This window comes from Mustela nivalis (genome assembly GCF_964662115.1).
Source record: "Mustela nivalis genome assembly, chromosome: 18".
In the NCBI taxonomy this organism is placed as follows: Eukaryota; Metazoa; Chordata; class Mammalia; order Carnivora; family Mustelidae; genus Mustela; species Mustela nivalis.
Genome location: NC_139037.1, coordinates 57,280,009 through 57,301,045, shown reverse-complemented (window position 1 = coordinate 57,301,045; position 21,037 = coordinate 57,280,009). Strand labels below are relative to the sequence as shown.

The window sequence follows — 21,037 nt, the reverse complement described above, 5'->3', positions numbered from 1 at the left end:
TCTTCAGATCAAAAAGCCTCACAATCATTTTGACTCGTTTCTTTATCTCCCTCCTGACACCCAATCCATCAGCGAATTCTGTCAGCTCTACCTCCGGAACGTGTGCAGATTCTAACCACATCTCCCCACCTCCACCACTGCCACCCTCATAAAAGCCGCCATCATCTCTCATTTGAATGTTTTTTTTTTTAAATCTTTTGCTTAAAAATATTAACCATTTTAAAGGGCACAAGCCAGAGGCATCTAGTACATTCACAGTGTTGTGAAAGCATTATCTCCATTTAGTTCCAAAACACTTTCATCATCCCCAAAGGAGACCTCACACCCATTAAACAGTGACTCCCCCATTCCCACCCCTACCCCCACCCCCAGTCTTTGGCTCCACTAACCTGCTTTTGTCTCTATGGATTTGCCTACTCTGGACATTTCATATGAACAGAGTCATGCAATGTGTGACCTTTGTGTCTGGCTTCTTTCACTTAGCATGTTTTCCAGGTTCCTCCATGAGGTAGTATGGACCAATACTCCATTCCTTTTTATGGATGAATAATATTCCATGCCATAGATATACCATATCTTGTTTATCCACTCATCTATGGATAGACATTTGAGTTGTTGCCACCTTTTAGCTATTTTGAATGGGATGCTGTGAACATTCATGTCAAATATTTGTTTGAACACCGGTATTCCATACTCTGAGGTCAACGTCAAGGAGTGGAATTGCTGGGTCAGATGGTAACCCTACATTTAACTTTTTGAGGAACTGCCAAAATGTTTTCCATAGGTGGCACTATTTTATTTCACTTGAATTGTTCTAATAGCTGATTCTTTTAAGAAAAGATTTATTGATTTATTTGAGAGAGAGTGAGAGAGATAGGAGGAGGGGCAGAGGAAGAGGGAGAGAGAAACTCAGGCAGGCTCCATGCTGAGAGCGGAGCCCGATTCAGGGCTCAGTCTCATGACCCATGAGATCATGACCTGAACCAAAACCAAGAGTTGGACACTCAACCGACTGTGCCACCCAGGTGTCCCTTCACAGTCTATTCTTAACACAGCCACCAGTCTCACCACTTAACACATGAGTAAAAAAGTGTCCCTGCTGCCCTCAACCTTCAGTGGGTCCCATTTCAGAACAAAACCCAGAGACCTCACGGTGGCTTCCAACATCCTACATGACTTGGCCCCTGGCTCCCTCCCCGGTGTCTTATTCCACACTCCCATTCACTCAGTATTGACTTCCTCCCTGATTTTTTTTTCTTAAGTAAACTCCACCCCCAACATGGGGCTCAAACTCATGACCCCAAGATCAAGAGCCACATGCTCTACCAAAAAGCCAGCCAGGTGCCCCTCCTCACTGTTCTTGAAATGCATCAGGCAGGCTCCAACCTCCAGGCTTTTGCACTCACTGTTTGCTTTTCTTGGAATGTTCTACCTCTGTACCCGCAAGGCTGGTTCCTTAACTTTCTTCAGGTCTCTCTTTTAAGTCACCTTCTCTGAGGTACCTCTGGGTGCCCTATTCCCTTCACTCTGCTTTATTTTCTCCGTAACATCTACCACAATCTGACATATATATACATTTGTTTATATTTTAATTCTTTGTTTCCCTTTCATGAAGCATGGACTTTTTCCTCTTTATTCACTGATGTACCTACCCCAACTCCCAGAAAAGTGCCTGGAGCATAGCAGATGCTCAGGAAATGCTTGATGAATAAAGGAATGAATTGAACTCCATTTATGAATGAAGAAAGCTTGAGGAAGAAGCGTGACTTCTGGAAGCTTCCACAGCTGGTGAGAGGATGTTTTGGGATTCCTTTTTTTTTTCTTCCCCAGTGTGTCTTGGATTCTAATCCAAGGCTGGGGGGAGGCAAAACCAGTTGGTGGCAATGGCAGGATTGGCCTTTAAGCTTTGGGGCAAGATGTTTTGTAATAGCCTTTGGCACATAATGGACACTTAAGTGCACGATGACGTGTTCAGGATGCATTGATAGCCAAGCTCATGCCAGCTTGAGGGCCCTGATTTGCAAAGGTCCTTCAGTGTGTTCCTAAGGTCTGAGGTCTTCATCACATTTGCAGAAGGAGGATATTTTAAATGCAATTGGTGAAGACTACTGTCTTTGCAATTCTACTTCCCCCCTGTTGCACTTCTCTTTACCGTGGGTGGTGCCAGAGTAGCATTTGTGGTATCTAGCAGAGGGGAAGGTGAGTTGAGGATACATTTACGTTGGGTTTCATGGGATATGGGGATGTGGTTCATAGCCACTTTCAGATATACTTTAATGGCCTAACTAGCAGTCCTGCTTTAGGAATGGATTCCAGGAATGCTCCTACTGTGAGCGGTGCTAACTGAGTAGGTACAAGGCCCATAGTCTATTGTGGCATGACCCTATGCTCTAGTGGCCTACTCCACAAGCACCTGTGGAGGTGAGTTAGTAATTAAAAGGACTGAGTGAGGGGTGCCTGGATGGCTCAGTTGGTTGTCTGCTTTTGGCTCAGGTCATGATCCTAGGGTCCAGGGATCAAGTTCCACATTGGGCTTTCTGCTCAGCAGGGGAGTCTGCTTTTCTCTCTGCCTGTGCCCCTCCTGCCCGCCCCCCCACCCCACCCCCATGCTCATTCTCTCCCTCTCTCAAATAAATAAAATCTTAAAAAAAAAAAAAAAAGATTGAGCCAGAATCTAGTCCACAAAAAACATTTTCCAAAACATAGCTAATGTGAGCTAAACTTTGTGAAAGTTTTTACCAGTTTCCAAAATGTTTCGATGACATCACCAATTCTGACTTGGGAGGGTGAAAGTTTTTCTAAACTATAGGGACTAAAAAAAAAAAGTTCCACCAAGTGCATACTAGAGGAAAGTTCATTTACTTTTCTCTTCTCTCTGCAGACTAGGACATTATGAAATAAGTATATCCAGCCAAAAAAGTAGGCGACTACCACAAGAGGTGTGTCAGGCAGTAAATTAATAAAAACATTACGTTATCTTTGGGGATTTTGCAATGCTTGTGGTATTTGTCAGCTCTCTTAAATATGTAATTTGTTATTATTTCATATTCTAAGTTTTCACGTTCATACCCAACATTTTTTTTTTTAAGGTTTTATTTATTTATTAGAGAGAGCGCAAGCACTAGCACAAGCAGAGGTAAGGGCAGAGGGAGAAGCGGACGCCTAGGTGATCAGGAAGCCCGATCGGGGGTTCGATCTCAAGATCCTGGGACCATGACCTGAGCTGAAAGGAGACGCTTAACCTACTGAACCACCCAGGCAACCCTCGTACCCCAATTTGTGTTAGTAATTTGTATTTCTTTTCTATAGGAACGCCCCCTTCCCCATCTCCCCCACGAAACTCCGCAAGTTCTATCAGCCCCGTTAATGACTCATTGGCCCAGAAGAGAAATACATTCCCAAACTGTGCGATCCCTGGACAGTGGCTGTTCCTCTTTGCGATTGTTTCCTTAAAAGCAAAATGGGGATCATAGTAGCCCCTACACCGCAGTTGTTGTTAAGTTTCAATAAGCCAACGCCTGCAAAGCGCTTAATGCTGGCTTGGAACGGAGTGAGCAACGATAAACCCCTGCCCCACTTTACGCAAAGAATTCGCAGCTCCCAGACGACCCGCAGCCAAGAAGCTCCTGCGCGCAAGAGCACCCAACTCTCCTCCAGTCCGCCCCTCCTCGCGCGCAGGGGGTGATGGGCGGAGTCAAGGATTCCTACTTCCTGGATTTCCTCCCCCTCCGAGGAACAACCCTCTTTGCATGACTGGCAGTAGGAATTAGCCAGTAACGATTGGAGTGAAGACCGGGGACTAGGCCCATTTAAGGAATCGCTCATCCGAGTTGACCAATGGCAAGCTTCGGAGGGTGGGTTCGTCTCTGAGGCGGGACACGGAATGACGGGCGTCTGTTTTGACTAATGAGAACTCAGCTGGGAGTGAGCCAGGGCCAGTCAGAAGCGAGAAGGCCGGATCCTGGGGCGGGGCTGGAGCTTCGGCAGTTGAGCCGCTCGCGAGGAGGGGTGGCTGTGGAGAAGGTGAGAGGCTGCGAGAGTGGCGGGTGCGCGGGCCAGGGTGGCGATCCTGGGGGGAGGGGATGCTTTGGGGGAGGGTGGGCTGCGGCGGGCAGCTGACCCCGCAGTGTAGGAATCGGGAGGGGTGACGTTTAACACGGGTAGGCGCTTTGACGAGGGTTTGTGAGGCAGAGGGCAGCGTCTGAGTTGGGGCGGGTCATGTTTTGTTTCTCGCAGGAGGGTCTTTAATGGGAAAAGTGTGTAAAGCTGGAGACAGCAGGTGGTCAAATACAGACATTCTCTTATAGCCTTGTGATTTAATGGGGGGGGGTTGAAGAGAGGGGTGATTTTAGCGCGGTGTGGAAGAGAGGAGGTCCTTGAGATGAGTTACAAGCCTTGATCTGGGTGCAGGGCAGGTGAAGCTACGCGGAGAGAGAGAAGGAGCGGACAGAGGACTTGGAGGATGGAGGTGTGCCTGGGCGAGGTGTGAAGTCATATGATACATGGAGCGTTTATCTAGGGCTGAGTATATGCCAGGTTTTGTAAGAATGACCCTTAAACTTCCTAACACCCTCCCGGTGGTTAAGACTGGGATCTGGACTTGGGTTGCCTGAGTTTAAATGCTGGCTTTGCCACTGGCCCTGCTGCTGAATGTCAGGCTGGCTTCGGGCAAATTCCTTAACCGTATGTGCCTCAGCTTTAGCATGGTTAGAATGACTTCATCTCTTCTCTGTACCACTCACCTACTGTCCTCACTCAGTCTCTTGGCCTCACATGCTCTTTATATAATGATAACTCCCAGGTGCCTGTCTGCAGTCTGGATCTCTCCCCTGAACTCCAGACTCGCTTGTCCAACGGCAACTCTTCTTTCCTTGGAAGTCCAACTGACATCCATGCTTTAAAAAGCTTGTCCCAAACCAAACCTGTAGCTTCCCCTTCCAACCTCCAAACCCTGCTGATGGCACTTCCATTCTTCCAGGTACTCAGGGCAAAAACCTTGGAGTTGTCCTTGACTCTGTTTTCCCTTGCCTGTGTGTCATCTGCCAATCCGCAAATCTCATGCGTCTATCTTCAGAACACTTCCAGAATCCAGCCCTGTCTCACCACCTCCCTTGCTACTGCTCTGATTCATGCCATCACCTGCCCTAACCTGGTCTGTTGCAGTGGCCTCCTCGCTGGGCTCCTTGCCCCTCACCTGGAGCCCGTAGTCGAGGGTTCCTGTTGAAACAAAAATCAGATCATGTTGCTCCCTGGTCCAGGCACTCCCACACTTGCTTCTACTTCGCACAGTACAAGACCTTGCCAAGCCCACAGGACACCACCTGATTCGGCTCTCCCTCCAGCCTGCCCTCAGACTCCTGCCATTCTCCCTTATTGACATTGTTTCAGCCACCCTGGCCTCCTTGTTCTTCAGACATAGCAAATACATTCCCAGCTGGGGAATATCCCTGCTGTGCCCTCTGTCTGGGCAATGTTCCCTCTAGATGTCTGCATGGCTTCTCCCTCACTTCCTTCAGGTCTCTGTTCAAATGTCAGATCCACAGACCGGCCATTGCTGACCACCCAAGCTAAAATAGCTTCTGTTACTCCCGGGCCTCTTATCACCTGGTTTTGGTTTTCTTCAGTTAACACCACTTACCCAACTTATATTAGGGTTTGTTTATATCCCCTGGCTTCTTAGATTCCCAACCCCCACTAGAGTATTGACTCCATGAGAATATAGTACCTGGAAGGGCCCATAGGGCCCTAAAAAAGTGTTACTTGTATTATATCATCACCGTCACCATTTCTTGGTGGGGAGGAGAGACTCCCTGTGGTATAGGGCAGGGTTGTTGAGCTGGGAGAGTCTTGTGTGGGGTGGTGGGGTCATGATGGGGTAATAAACTGGGCAGACTGTGGTATCCAGGGGCAGAAGCTCTCAGATCTCAGTGCTGGTGGAGTTTGTAGAAAATGCAGATTCCTGGGCCCACCCCCCAGTTCTACTTCTTTAGATTTGGGATCATGCCCAAGATCCTGCATTTTTTTTATTTTTAATTTTTATCAAGCACCCGAGTTCATGCTGAAGGTCTGCAGTCCTCACTTGAAATAACAGACAAGTTTGGAGCTTGGACTGGAGCTCTTTCATCATTAAACTCCCCCTCTGGGGCTACCTACCCCTCCACTGGGCAGTGCTGGGGACACTGGTGATTGAGACAGCTCCTTACCTAGCTTGGGAGTCCGAGAGGGCATCTGACAGGAATGGACATTGGAGCTGGGACCTGGTGACACAGCAATGAACTGAGGGGAGAGGACTTTGTCTGTACCTCCAGTGCCTAGAACCCTGTTTCCTGGCCTCTCACATAAATTCACAAGTAGTCCCCAATCTGTGCCAGGCCCAGGGTGCTGAAGGTACAAGAACGAACAAAATGGCTCTGCCTTCTTGGGCTTCTGGTCTGTCAGGTAATCGTCAGCTAGTTGCACAGATGGTGGACAGTTGACCGGGTGCCAGGCACTGTTTGAAACTCCGTACATGTATTAATTACTCTAATCCCCACAACCATCCTATGTGAGATGGGAGCTCTTATCATCTCCACTTTACTGATGGGAGAAGACCCAGAGAGACGAAGTGCCCTGGGCCATATTGTGGGTAAGTGGAGGAGCAGGAGCTGAACCCAGGAGTCCCTGTCCTGCGGTGTGTGTCATGCTTAAGGTACCAGGCCACACGTAAGGATTGGTGCCTGGAGGGAAAGGAGCAGAGAATTATGGGAGGAAACAGAAGCATAGCTGGGTGATGGGGAGGGGAACCAGTGTGCCAGCCCCTCACTGCAGGGTTCTAGGCAAACATGTTTCATCCTTTGTGAAATGGGGGATGGTTACAGCATCTACCTGAGAGCAGAATTAGGACAAGTCACTGATGGGTGCGTGTAGTCCTCATCTAAGGCAAAAAGCGTTTGAGGAATAGTAGGGGAGGGTATTTGGATATTCTGGGGATAGGGGGAGGAGTGGGCTGCAGTGTGCACTATGGAGAGGCAGGTTGTGGGGAGTCCTTAAAGGCTTTTGTGTTTATATATTCCAGGGGGACAGGGTGGAAGGCTCTTGTCTGTATTCTGGGGGAGTACAGGGTGAGGGGAGGGGGATTCTAGCCAGCTAAAACTCACATGGTGGGGAGTGGTAACTCAGGCCAAGCGTGTGTGTGTGTGTGTGTGTGTGTGTGTGTGTGTGTGTATATATGAGAGGTGTGGGGGTCATATACTGTATAGGACAGGCCAGCTAAGTCCTGGCCAGGCCGGAATCTGTGATGTTGGAGGAAGCCGGTGCTGCAGCCAGTGCGAAATAGCTGTTGTGACTGGGGGCTGACAGAGGTGGGGATTTGCCCGTGTCCTGTGTGGGAGATGGTGATGTGGATTTGTTTTAGGGGAGCCCAGCGTGGAAGATTCTCAGCTTCCACCCTAGGGCAAGGACTGTGAAATCGGAAATATCCAGGGAGCGCTATTGGGTGGAGGAGGAGCCAGGGACAGTGATGTAACCCTGGAAACCGAGAGGGGAGTCACCTTAGTGAAAGATGAGAGGGAAAGGCCCCAGGGTCGGAAAGCTGAGTGTGCTTGTGCGTGTGTGCTTGCGTGCGTGTGCGTACGTGTATGCGCGTGTGCGCTGAAGCCGTGATGTCACTAGGCCCGAGAAATGGGGTCAGGTGTGTGGGCCAGAGTGGGGTGCTGGGGTGTGCACGCAGAGCGCTCAAGGTTGAAGGGCTGACGTCATGGGTTGGTGAGGGCGGGGCCTCGAATGCAGGGTCTGGAAGCTGAGGCGAAGAGCTAGGAGAGTCTTGGGACTGGAACGAAACCAGCAACCAGGATGGGCCACTGGTCACAGAGCAAGGACAGAGGATGCAGGTAGAAGGACACGGTGGGGAGATTGGAAGGGGGGAGGGAAGCGGGGCCTGGGGAACCCCCCCAAATTGGGGGGGAGCAGGGAGGGGTGTTCTGGGAAGGCTCTCCAGGGAAGAGAGGTGGAAAATATTGGGGGGGTATACATAGGATTTGGGAGGGAGCAGAATCTAGGTGAAATGTGGGGATAATGTAAGACAGGCTGAAAATGGGGGTAGATCCCCACTGTGGCGTAGAACCTTGGGCAAATATGCAGAATCCAGGAGGAAAAGTAGGAGGGAGCAAAATTTAGGTAGAATATGGGGAAACCCATGGAGAACATGGGGGCTGGTTTACGGAGAAGGGGAATGCACCCCCCCCCCAATCTGGGAATGCAGAATGGCAATAAGGGACTTGGGGAAGGGAGTGGAGAGGGCTGGTTTCACGAATGTGGTAGAAGGAATGAGGCTGAGATATGGAGGGAAGGAGGGAGGTTCTGCAGCGGGGAGGGGTGGGAGAGTCCAGAATCTCCAGGCCCTCTGGGGCATGAGCGATGGGGAGCTGGCAGGGGTGTGGGTTTATTTCATCAGCAATTGTTGGGCGCTCACAACAAGCAGCGGAGAAGAAGGGATGAGGGGAGGGGAGCGGGCGAAGTTTATGAAGTGTGGGAGGCAGGTGTGTGTAAGGGGACAATGGAATTCAGCGAGAATATTCAGGGGCTTAATATCTGGGGACTGAGGTGGAGGCGGATGACATCAGGGCAGTTGGATTCCGAAAGGCCCTGTGATTTAGTGAAGGGCTGCTATTCTCTGGAAGAGAGTGGGGAGCTTATGCGGGGGAGTGGGGAAGGAGGAGAGCAGGGGTGGGTTGGTGGTGGAGATGGGGTGGGATGGGCCCCTTTATTTTTCTGTCACCCCCCGGAGTTGGGTACCACGAGTGGGGTGGTGAATTGGGCAAGTGAAGGTGTGCAGCTCCTCAGGCGTTCTGCGGGTACCTCCAACGCCTTGGTAACCAGAACGGCGCAACCATTGATTGGCCCTCGGAGCTGGAGGGGCGGGGTCGGGGGGCGAGGTCTAGGACACCCGGTGGGGCGGGGCCAGCGCTGCCTGGCACCCGCACTGAGGACCAGGGGATGCAGGATGTATTGAAACGTGTAGCCATTTGTTGGCCCATAGGTCAGAGATTATTAACCCCACCTCTGCGCCTCCAGGGAATGTGAGAGTGGAAATCGTGAGAGTGGCTAATTGTGAGAGTGGATTTGCAAGGGGAAGAGGTCTCACGATTTCATCAGCCGCTTCCAAAGACGAGAGACCCCTCCCCCGAATAAACTTAAGAGCTTAGGCCTAGAGACAGAGGAGCCTACCAGAATGTCTGGGGCTTTGGCGGTTGTCCTTGGGCTTTTGAGAAAGGGGAATCTGTAGATGGGCCTGGGGGGGGGGGTCTGGGAGCCCCTGAAATTACTTGCAAAGGGTTATGGGTCTATTCATTTATCTGGGGAGATCTCGTTCAGAGATCTCATTAGACTATCAAAGGTGCAAAGACTCTTAAAAGCTTAAAAACCACTGACTTATTAGTGTTTTGGGGCTCATCATTTTCTGGCCTCACAATATTATATTTTCTGTATCAGCCTTTAGGAGGAGTTCTTGGGGAAGTGTGAGGAGCAAAGGATGTGGGGGAGAGAAGGAAGCCCAGGCTTTGGAGAGATCCCCATGATCTGGGTTGGGGCAGCCCTGGGTAGCTCTGTTTTGGGGGCAGCTGTGGGACTCCGCTGAGCCTCAATTTCCCCATCTGTCCACCAGCAAGAAAAATGAGCTTGCCTTGTTTCTGTACTGCCTTTCAAGACACAACAACAAATAATAATGATGATGTTGCCAGTATGTGTTTTAGTGATTGCTGTGTGTCGGACATTGCTCAGTTTGTCCAAAGATTTTAACGCGATTAACTCTTAATCCTTACACCAGTCCAAGGAGATGAGCACGGACATCCTTTTGTGGGTTTACAAAGGCCTGTGTGAGCGCCATCTGGCCCATTAGATCTCATCTCTGTCCCTCCTTCATGCTGACCTCGCTGTTCTTGGAATAAATCAGGAACATCCCACCTTGGAGCTCTTGCCTGGCTGTTCCCTTTGCCTGGATACTCTTCTCTGAGATAATAACCCATTGCTTTACCCCTCTCCAGGCCTTTGCTCAGAGAGGCCTTCCCTGGCTACCTTAGCTAAAAGAACAACCCTTACCCCCAGCATCTCCTTTTTCCACTACTTCCCTCCCTTTTTCAGACATTTTTATACCTCTGACTGTTGCTGCCCTCTTGAGAGTGGGGCATAATCTGGTTTGTCATCATATCCCAGCACCCAGGATGGCATCTACTTTAAAGATAAGGAATCTGGCACCAAGAGAGTTGAAGTAACTTGCCTGCGTATGTGCACATAGCTGAAGCTACATGTGAACTCAGGCAGCCCAGGCCTCTCATTCTGCACCAGCCGCTAAAATCCAGGCTGAAGGCAGAGATCTGCCCCTTTCTTCCACCTCATAGAACTAACAGCGAGTGGTAACCCATTGGCTAAGAGAAGGGACTTAGGCTTAGAACAGACCAATTAATAAGGTCGATTATGAGTTCACTAGACATGATTTAAGTGTGTCATCGATAATATACAGTGTTGCTGTTCTCTCGATTTGAACCACTTTTTGCTAGATAGCCATATGCCCATAGGTTGCCTCCTCAAGGAGCCGGCCCTGAAGCCTGACTTAAAATCTGCCCTTCCTGACCTCAGTACTCTCTGTCCCCCTTTGCAGCTTGATTTTTCTCCATAAATGTTTGAATGAATGAATGAATGAATGACTAATTAATATATGATGAGTATGAGGATTAATAAATTAATAATAGTATAATCATGGTTCTCTTGTCAGAAACCATGTATTCTGTTAGCCAGCACGTGTTGGGTATGGACACAGTTCTACATGCTTTTATGTGTATGGTCCCGTTTAATCCTCATGACCACTCTGTGAGGTCGATGCCGTTATTATACCCATTTTCTAGATGAGAACAAGAGGGAGTCTTTTTCCGAAGGTGCTGAAGCTGGTGAATGGCAGAGCCAGGATATGAATTCTGGCCTTCCAGCTTCGGAGCCCGGGCTCTCAGCCCCTCTGGGTCTCTGTCTCATCCCTCTCCCCAGTGACACTGGCCATGGACCAGCCAGCTGGCCTGCAGGTGGACTACGTCTTCCGGGGTGTGGAGCATGCTGTGCGGGTGGTGGTGTCTGGGCAGGTGCTAGAGCTGGAAGTAGAGGATCGGATGACGGCTGACCAGTGGCGGGGCCAGTTTGACGCCAGCTGTGAGTGTGCCTGCCTGGGGTGGCTTCACCTGTCCTTCCTCAGGATTACCTTCCCCTGAAGATGAGGCCAACCAGGAACCTGCCCATCTGCCTCTTCTACCTGACAAGAGACTCTAACATGGGGAGGGGGTGGAGGGCTCATCCCTCTGGCCAGAAGCACGAGAGGTGTAGAAAGTTGAAAAGCTTGGATGCATTGCTCTTGGGCTGGGCAAGTGGTCAGACTTCAGGAAGGACTTTTCTCTCTACCCAGTCATCGAAGATCTGACTCACAAGACGGGGAACTTCAAACAGTTCAACATCTTCTGTAACATGCTAGAGTCGGCTCTCACCCAGGTAGGGGCCAGGGCTGGGGGTCAGGGGAGGTTTCTGTTTTCTGGATCCCTGGGGAGGTAGATACCCAACTGATATATGCAAGACCCTCTACCTTGTATTTCCTTAAAGGGACTGGGCTATCTTTTTCATTCCCAAATGTAAGTGATAGATACTCTCATGTAGAAAATTCATGTCACAGAGTAATGTAAAGAAGAGAGTAAAAATCATGTCACAAAGAAACGTAAGGAAGAAAGTAAAAATCACTTTACTCCAAATACTCATTCCTGATGATATTTTATTAATATTTTGGTGAAAAGCACTCCAGCCATTTCTCTATTTCTTTGTTTACTTGTGAAAGTGTGTGTATGTGTGTGTATTTGTAGATGTGTAATTTTATATAGTGGATATACTTCCCAAAATATTCTTTAACCTGTTTTTAAAAGATTCAACAATATTTCATAAACATTTAGTCACATCAGTGAATATAAGTATTCATTCGTGTCATTTTTACTGAGTATCTACAGTGTGCCAGGCACTGTGATAGCCAGCTATAGCAGTGAACAGAAGAGACAAAATTCCTGTCCTTACGAAGCTGACATTCTAGTGGGAAAAACAGAAAGTTGAAAAATATATAATGGCAAATAGTTAAAAGTATTAATAGGAAAAAAAAAGCAGGCTAGAAGTTAGAGTGGTAGGGATGCTACTTAGACATCATTTTAAAACTATGAGCTACATTATTTCTCTGATTATAGAGAGAATTTGTACTTGTAAAATTATGACAGTGAAAGAGTGTGTGAGTTAGAAAGTGACAGTCTCTTATAATCCCGTCTATCCCCTACTTTAGACTGTTAACATTTTAGCATGTATAGGCAGTGTAGCATAATGGCCAAGAGCATGAATTCTGAACTCCTACTCATCACTGCTACTTAGTAGCTGGGAACCTTGGGCCAGTTACTTCCCCTCCATGCCTTAGTTTTCTTTTTTTCTTTTCTTTTTTCTTTCCTTTCCTTTTCTTTTCTTTTTTTCCCCTTTCTTTTTCTTTTTCTTTTTTTTTTTTTCCTAGAGAGAGGGGGAGAGAGAGAGAGAGAGTGAGTGTACAAACAGGGGCAGGGGGGTGGGGAGTGGGAAAGAAAGAATCGAGCCCAGTGTAGGCCTCAATTCAGATCATGACCTGAGCTGAAGTCAAGAGTCAGATGCTTAACTGACTGAGCTGCCTGGGCACCCCATGCCTTAATTTTCTTAACTGTAATGTGGGGATAACAGTAGTCCCTATTTCACAATGTGGTGAAGATTAAATGACCTCTTTATAAAAAACTTAGAATGGCGTCTGGCTCGTAAGTGTTTTACAGATACTGTCTTTTTATTTTATTTTTATTTTTTTAAAGATTTTAAATATTTATTTGACAGAGATCACAAGTAGCAGAGAGGGAGGGGGAAGCAGGCTCCCTGCTGAGCAGAGAGCGCGATGTGGGGCTCAATCCCAGGACTCTGGGATCATGACCTGAGCCGAAGGCAGAGGCTTAACCCACTGAGCCACCCAGGCGCCCCGATACTGTCTTTTTATTATTGTCATCAACTTCTGAGTTTGTTATCCTTATTAGGGGTTGCTTAGTATTCCATTATACCCAGGTGGCATGATTTGTTTAACCTAATGGTCCTCGAGATTTTTGGTGTCATGATCTCTTTATGCTCTTAAAAATTGTTGAGGGGCGCCTGGGTGGCTCAGTCATTAAGCATCTGCCTTTGGCTCAGGTCATAATCCTGGGATTATGGGATCCTGGGTCGTGGGATCAAGTTCCATGTTGGGCTCCTTGATCCACGGGAAGCCTGCTTCTCCCTCTCCTGCTCCCCCTGCTGTGTTCTCTCTCTTGCTGTGTCTCTCTATGTCAAATAAATAAATAAAATCATAAAAAAAATTATTGAAGACATCAAAGAGCTTTTGTTTATGAAGGTTTTACCTATCAATATTTGCTATATTATAGATTAAGTTGTCTTATAAATTAAAACTGAGAATAACTTAAAGATATTTATGAATTCACTTAAAAATCACCATAATAAACCAATTACATATTAAAGAACGTTCTAATGAAAAATACATTTTCTTTTTTTTTTTTTAAGATTTTATTTATTTATTTGACAGAGAGAGAGATCACAAGGAGGCAGAGAGGCAGGCAGAGAGAATGGGGGGAAGCCAGCTCCCCACCAAGCAGAGAGCTTGACGTGGGGCTCAATCCCAGGACCCTGAGGTCATGACCTGAGCCGAAGGCAGAAGCTTAACCCTCTGAGCTACCTAGGCGCCCCAGAAAAATACATTTTTTTTTTAAGATTTTATTTATTTGAGAGAGAAAGAGTGAGGGAACATGAGAGGGGGAAGGTCAGAGGGAGAAACAGACCCCCTGCTGAGCAGGGTGTCTAATGCGGGACTCCAGGATCATGACCTGAGCCAAAGGCAGTCGCTCAACCAACCGAGCCACCCAGGCACCCCAAAAATACATTTTCTAAAACAAAATAAATTAGTGGGAAATACAGCATTATTTTACATTTCTGTAAATCTCTTTAATGTCTTGCTTAATAGAAAACTAGATCCTTTTTTTTTTTAAAGATTTTTACTTATTTGACATGCACGCATGCACACACACACACACACACACAGACACACACAGAGAGAGAAGAGAGTACAAGCAGGGGGAGCCACCGGGAGAGGGAGAGGGAGGAAGCAGGCAGGGAGCTTGAGGAGGGGCTCAATCCCAGGACTCAGAGATTATGACCTGAGCCAAAACCAGACGCTTAACTGACTGAGCCACTTGGGCACCCCCAAAACTTCTAGATCTTATATGTGCTTCTGCATTCAGTCTGTTGTGATTTGTTTTGGTTGAAGTATATGCAGAAAAATCTCTCTCATATACCTATGTAGTTGGAAAAGGGAGCCCCTTAATCAGGGAATTGTACAAATCCTTCTTTGCTAACATACTAAAAGTGGGCAGGTGGTAATTTCTTAAAGATTTGTTGCAGCGTGGAGTCCAAAAGCCTATCCGTGAACATGATCAGGTTACATTAAAATCTATGGATGTATCTTGAACTTTACTTGGATCTTTTACCCATCTTATGATGTCATGCGATGGTCATTTAGAAATTATGGTTCAGGGCGCCTGGGTGGCTCAGTGGGTTAAACCGCTGCCTTCGGCTCAGGTCATGATCTCAGGGTCCTGGGATCGAGTCCTGCATTGGGCTCTCTGCTCAGCAGGGAGCCTGGTTCCCTTCCTCTCTCTCTGCCTGCCTCTCTACCTACTTGTGATCTCTCTCTGTCAAATAAATAAATAAAATCTTAAAAAAAAAAAAAGAAAGAAATTATGGTTCACTGAGTTATATAGATCTTCCAAGTGTTGACACATTTTTTTTATACAATATCAGGAAGTCACATTTGTTAATATCCTCCCTGATCTCACCAGGGAAGTCTTTCAACATCAAGAAGCTATCAAGCACCCAGTGTCAGATCCAAGTTTTCCAAAATTCTAATTTTTGCTGTGAAGTTTGAATTTTACCATTGGCAACAAATACCGGTAGCTGTTTTTCTTGAAGTGACAAGCTGACTTTGTTCATTTTTGAGAAAATGTCTGCCAGACACCCAAGTCTGAATAACCGTAGTTATGTCTGTCAGTCGTTGTTTCAAGTAAAAATAGTTTACCATGAAAAAGTGGCTAATTTAGACCTAAGCTCGATTACAGAAGTGTTCTTCCTGAGACAACTGTCATACTTTGGAATGCCACAGAATGTGTGCTTCCCATCGTGTCACAGAGTAGTAAAATGCCATGTTCTCCAGGATGGAGATTGAATAAAATTAATGATTTTTACCGCTTCACCAAGAACATTCTAGATTTGGAGCACCAGGGTGGCTCAACTGGTTAATGTCTGCCTTCGGCTCAGATCATGATCTCGGGGTCCTGGGATCAAGCCCCACATTGGGCTCCAGCCCCACATTGGGCTTTCTGCTCAGCGGGGAACCTGCTTCTCCCTCTCTCTCTGCCTGCTGCTCCCCCTGCTTGTGAGGTCTCTCTCTGTGTCAAATAAATAAACAAAATCTTAAAAAAAAAAAAAAAGAAAGAAAAGAAAAGAACATTCTAGGTTTGATTGCCTGTGTTATGTTGTTCGTTCCTTTCTTCTTCCTTCCTGGCCCCCCACTGGGACTACGGGGCAACAGAGAATACAGTGACTACTACTACATTGATGTCGCTGGCTTGATGTGTGCTGATGGGTACCATTGCTTTTACCCACAATTGTTTTGCACTGTTGGTATAAATGCCAGCAAAGCAAAAAAAAGGCACATGACATCTTAGTATTATTATGGAAATTGTTTTGACCTCATGGATTCCCTGAAAGGGTCTTGGGGACCCCCACGGGTCTTCAGGCAATGCTTGGAGAGCCACAGTACTAAGCTGTCTCCCATGGGTGAGCATTTAGGTTCTTTCCTGTTTCTCCCTCTGACATCCTTGTGCCAGCCCTAAGGCAGGGCCATCTTGATCATCCTCCTCAGTGTAGGAAAAGCCCAGCAAGCCCAAAGAATGGATGGGGTGTGGCCTGGGTAGGTGGGTTGTGTGCTCTGGGTGTGGCCCTGTCGGGTTGCCCAGCATTTCCTCCCGTCCTCGTGCTCTTCCAACAGAGCAGTGAGTCGGTCACCCTTGACCTACTGACCTACACAGATCTGGAGTCCCTGCGGAATCGCAAGATGGGGAGCCGCTCAGGCCCCTTGGCCTCCAGATCAGCCCAGCTCAACTCCAAGCGCTACCTGATCCTCATCTACTCTGTGGAGTTTGACAGGTGGGGATAAGGGACTGGCTCTAAGCTCAGGCTGGTGCGCAGGTGGGGATGTGGTTAGAACTCAGGAACCCCCTGAGGGCAAAGGGGGGGTGGGGGGCGGGTGTTGCCTTTGGAATCTTCAGGGTTGAGATTTGTATCATTTAATACTGTGTTGGGCTATAAATAGCAGAATAACTATTATTAGTGCTTGAAACAAACAATAGTTTATGACACAACAAAAAGTTTCATTAGGGACTCAGGCTCCCGCTGTTTTGTTTCCTTTTGTCATCCCTGATGTGTTGACTTTTTGACCTCCATACTTACCTCTTCATGGTCACAAAATGGCTGCTGGCCCTCCAGGCACTTATTCTATATCAAAGCAAGAGGAAGAGAACGGGGCTGTACTTGTTATGGCATCTACCATTTTTATCAGGAAAGCAAAAGTGTTCTTAGGAAATGCCCAACAGATTTCCTGTAATACTTGGCCAGGAATGGTCTTGTGGCCTTTCCTTAATACGTGGCCACAAGCAGTCACATGCAGGGGATGCTAGGATAATAAGCTTGCTTTAGCCTGTATATTGGGAGGCAGCAAGGCAAAAGGGTGCCAGAAATGGCCGTTGGGGAGCCAGGGGATGGTGTCTGCTGCATCTGATTTTCTAGCGGGAGGATGTCAGTCCCAGATGCATAGCATCTGGTGGGGCAGTAGATTGAGGTGACTTACCTTTCTTCAGCCAAGAGGTGTTGCAGGTTGGGCCATTTAGAATCTACCCCTGTGGAATCTGAATTAGGACTGTGCTTGGTGGCAGGTTCACTCCATCAGCAGTGAATGACAGGGGAGTCAGCTCAGACTCCACCAGGCCTGTCGGTGCCGGTGGTTCCAAGTCTGCTAGATAAGGGAGTCTGCCGGCCGGCAGGTGGGTGCGAGGGGCAGGGGACCAGGGAGTGGGCTCGAAGCTGCATTGGGAACTTAAGTCTCTAGGAATGTGAGGTTTTTGGAATTGGGGGTTTTCATACTCAAAGGCTCTCAGGTTCTGGTAGTTGCCCTTGGGTGGATTCTTGGCCTCTGAGCTGCCACGGTTCTAATCCTCCCCAGGATTCACTACCCGCTGCCCCTCCCGTACCAGGGCAAGCCAGACCCTGTGGTCCTGCAGGGCATCATCCGCTCACTGAAGGAGGAGCTGGGCCGCCTTCGAGGGCTAGACGGCCCGGATGCTCGGGACACGCGGGACACGGAGATCTGGCATCTGAGGGAGCAGTGAGTCTGGGAGGGGAGGGCGGCTGGGGCTGGGGGGGCGCCTCAGGGCCCCGTGCTCCGGGCTACTGGGAGGATGGTGGGCCCTCATTCACCAGGTACTTATTCTGAGCCCCTCCTCTGTGCCTGCCTCATGCTGGGTGGTGCTGGGGACACAGCACTGACGGAGACAGTCCTGGCCCTGCCCTCCTGGGACTCCCAGTCGAGTGGGGGGAGATAGCTCTGTCTGCAGACAGTTATGATTCACAGTGGGTGGAACGTGGGAAGCCCAGAGGGGAGACTGGAGCCTGCCCAGTAAGGGAAGGGTATTCTAGGCAGAAGGAACAACATGTGCAAAGGCATTGTATTTGGTAGGATGTGGTGAGAACAAGGGGACTAGGAGAGTAAAGTGAAGAAAGCAAAGTCTTTTTGGCATGTTTACTGAGTACCTACCAGGCAGGTGCTATGCCTTGTGGGGTGCTGAATCAGGGACTCCATCCCCATTTGGAAGGGGCCCCATCCATTGGGTAGGGCAAATAATATTTTTATTTGTTTATCTTTTTTATTTTTTATTTTTTAAAGTCAGGCCCCACACGCAGCATGGAGCCCAACACGGGGCTTGAACTCGCAACTCTGAGATTAAGACCTGAGCTGAGATCAAGAGTCGGACATGGCACAGTCAGTCAGAGCCACCCAGGCACTCAGTAACAATAATAGAAGTAACAATAATAATTATTACAGCAGCTAATGTTTATTGAGGATTTCACTGTGTACCAGGGATTCTGCTCAGTGGTTTATGACTTCATTCCTTTAATCCTTGTAAGGCAGGCATTGCTGTTATCCTCGATTTGCTGGGGAGGAACGTGGAGGCCCAGAGAGGTTAGAGAATTTGCCCCAGTCACAGTGAGTAATGTGGCCAGGCTAGACCTTGAATCCGGGCAGCCAGCACCAAGCCCCCTTTGTTTCCTTTAGCTGCTGCGCTCTGTTCTGTTGGCAGCTGCTAGGCTGCTCGGCCAGGACTGAGTGTTGGGGCTGACGGGGAGGAGTGGGAGCTTACGGAGCTGGAGAGCCTTGTGGGTCCTCCTGGAAGAGATTGGCTGTGCGTTGCTGGGAAGCAGCGAAAGCTTTGTCCTCAGTTCAGCCTTAGGACTGGTTTGTGTGGATGTATGTGTTTCCCAGACTGGCCACAGCGTGGTGCCCTTTGCCCTTCAGAACCAGCCAGAACTAGCAAGGGTAGCTTGAGATCCTATAGCTGGTCAAAGGCTTCTTATCTTCCTCTTCCCAACTTCCTCTTCCTAACTGGAGTTCGGGAGTTTGGGAAGACTCCAAATTCATTCATTCATCCATCGGACATTTTCCCGGTTTGTATTGTGTGCCAGGCACGCTGCCCAGCCCTAGTTAATGCCTCTTGAGCCCTTACTCAGTGTCAGACATGATCCCAAACACTCTTCATAGATTCTTACAACCTTATAGGTGGGAATTATTATTTTTATCATCCCACTTTGCAGAGATGTGAGGTCAAACTGCCCAAGGTCACCCAGCTTGTAATAAGTGGGGTAGAGTCAAACATAGTCAATCTGGCGGCAGAACTCGGGTCCTTCACAGTGGCCAGATGGCTGGAGGATCCAGACAGTAAACAGATAATCACACTGATAAATGTTAGCTTTAGGAAGGAAATGTACAGAGAACCACAAAAGTAGAGAAGAGAGAGACGTGACCTAGCCTGGCAGCAGGCAGGGGATGTGACATTTGAAGGTGAGAGAGTGTTCCAGAAGGAAGACTTGTATTTGCAAAGAGAAGCTTGGCTGGAGGGGAAGGTGGGGGAAGAGGAAGGGAAGAGGGACGTCAAATAGGTGGGGCTGAATGGGAAGCTCCTTGGAGAATATAGGGGAGCCACAAATTTTAAGAACTTTTTTGTTTTTTTTAAGATTTTTATTTATTTATTTGACACAGAGAGAGAGCACAAGTGGGGAAGCAGCAGGCAGAGGGAGAAGCAGGCTCCCTGCTCAGCAGGGCGCCTGAGGGGGGACTGGATCCCAGGACCATGGGATCAGGACTTGAGCTGAAGGCATTCGCTTAACTGACAGAGCTACCCAGGCACCAAGAAGTGTTTTATTAGGAAAAATTCCAAGAACACACAAAAGTAGACAATAGTATGATGCCCACGTCCTTTGCCTCCGATTCAATGGTTATCTACATTTTGCCCATCTTGTTTGATCTGTGTACTCCCCTTTCCCTCAGAAGCAAATCCCAGATATCATATCTCCTCTGTAAATACTTCATTCTGTCTCTATGGTTAATGCATTCCCCATCCTTTGTATTTCCTGTGAAGTAGTTGTTAAACCTATAGGCTCATCAGATTTAGGTTTCTGGCAAGACGCCCTTCGTGGTGGTACTGTGTGCTTGCCTACTGTCAGGTGGTGTTGGGGCTGATGAGTTTGGATACGGAGACTTGGTTCCTTCTTATTAAGTTTCCATCAGCCTAGCATCTCTTGATATTCTTCATTTGCTAATTACCAGTGAGACTGAACAGTTTTTCATATATTTAGTAGCCATTTGGATTTCCTGTTTTGTCAGCTGCCTATTTTTCTTCTGTCATCTATTTCTTAGTGATTTCCAGGAACTCTTTATATAGTCAGGATATGAGCCCTTTGTTAATTTTATGTATTTCAGAAACCTTCTTGCCCTCTATAGCTGGCCTTTTCACTCTCTTAATAGTGTCTTTTGATAAACAGGCACCTTTATGTAGTTCTTAATTTTATGTAAACTAATTTATAAATTTTTTCTCGGAAGTTAGTGATTTTTATGTCTGTTTTTAGAATCCTTTTCTCTCAGTATCATGAAGCTGTTGTCCTGTTCATCTTCTATAATTCTTTGTCTTTTGCTTTTCACATTTATGTCTACAATATACCTGAAATTGATTTTTGGGGAGGTAGGAGAGCATTCATGGTTTTTTTCACATGACCAATCAGCCCAATGACATTTATTGGTAAGAGTATCCTTTCCTTACTCCCTAGCCATTTTCACCTTTATCATCAATAATGTTTATATATGTATCACACATCAGGTGAGGTTCTGTGCTCTGTAGTCCATTGTTTTGTCTGTCCTTGTGCCAGCATCACACTGTTAAAATTATTGTAGCTTTATAATTAGGCTGATACTGGGTAGAGGAAGTCTTCTGACTTTTGTTTTTCCATTTTAAGAATTTTTCTTGGTTATTTTTTGAAACTTACATTTTTTTAAAAAAGATTTTATTTATTTTTCAGAGAGAGAAAGAGAGCATAGACAGGCAGAGGTAAAGAAAGAAACAAGCCTCTAGCTGAGCAAGGAGCCCAATGTGGGGCTCGATCCTAGGACCCTGGGATCACTACCTGAGCTAAAGGCAGACTCTCAACCAACTGAGCCACCCAGCCTTCCTGGAAATTTACATTTCTCTCTCTTGTTTTTTTTCTTTACTTGATCAATTCCTTTTTTTTTTTTTTTTTAAAGATTTTATTTATTTGGGGCACCTGTGTGCCCCAGTGGGTT

General features: G+C 47.5%; 1 protein-coding gene across 1 annotated transcript in view; it reads left to right on the top strand.

Moving 5' to 3' along the window:
- The first annotated feature begins 3,953 nt into the window (after window positions 1–3,953).
- The window catches only part of CCDC61 (coiled-coil domain containing 61), a 20,683-nt gene continuing 3,599 nt past the window's right edge, over window positions 3,954–21,037 (top strand). The window contains exons 1-6 of the mRNA XM_082711153.1: window positions 3,954–4,023; window positions 11,014–11,172; window positions 11,423–11,505; window positions 16,142–16,299; window positions 17,372–17,533; window positions 17,733–17,736. Of these exons, the coding sequence (XP_082567279.1) occupies window positions 11,025–11,172; window positions 11,423–11,505; window positions 16,142–16,299; window positions 17,372–17,533; window positions 17,733–17,736 (555 nt within the window). The 5' untranslated portion in view covers window positions 3,954–4,023; window positions 11,014–11,024. The remainder of the gene's footprint in view (window positions 4,024–11,013; window positions 11,173–11,422; window positions 11,506–16,141; window positions 16,300–17,371; window positions 17,534–17,732; window positions 17,737–21,037) is intronic.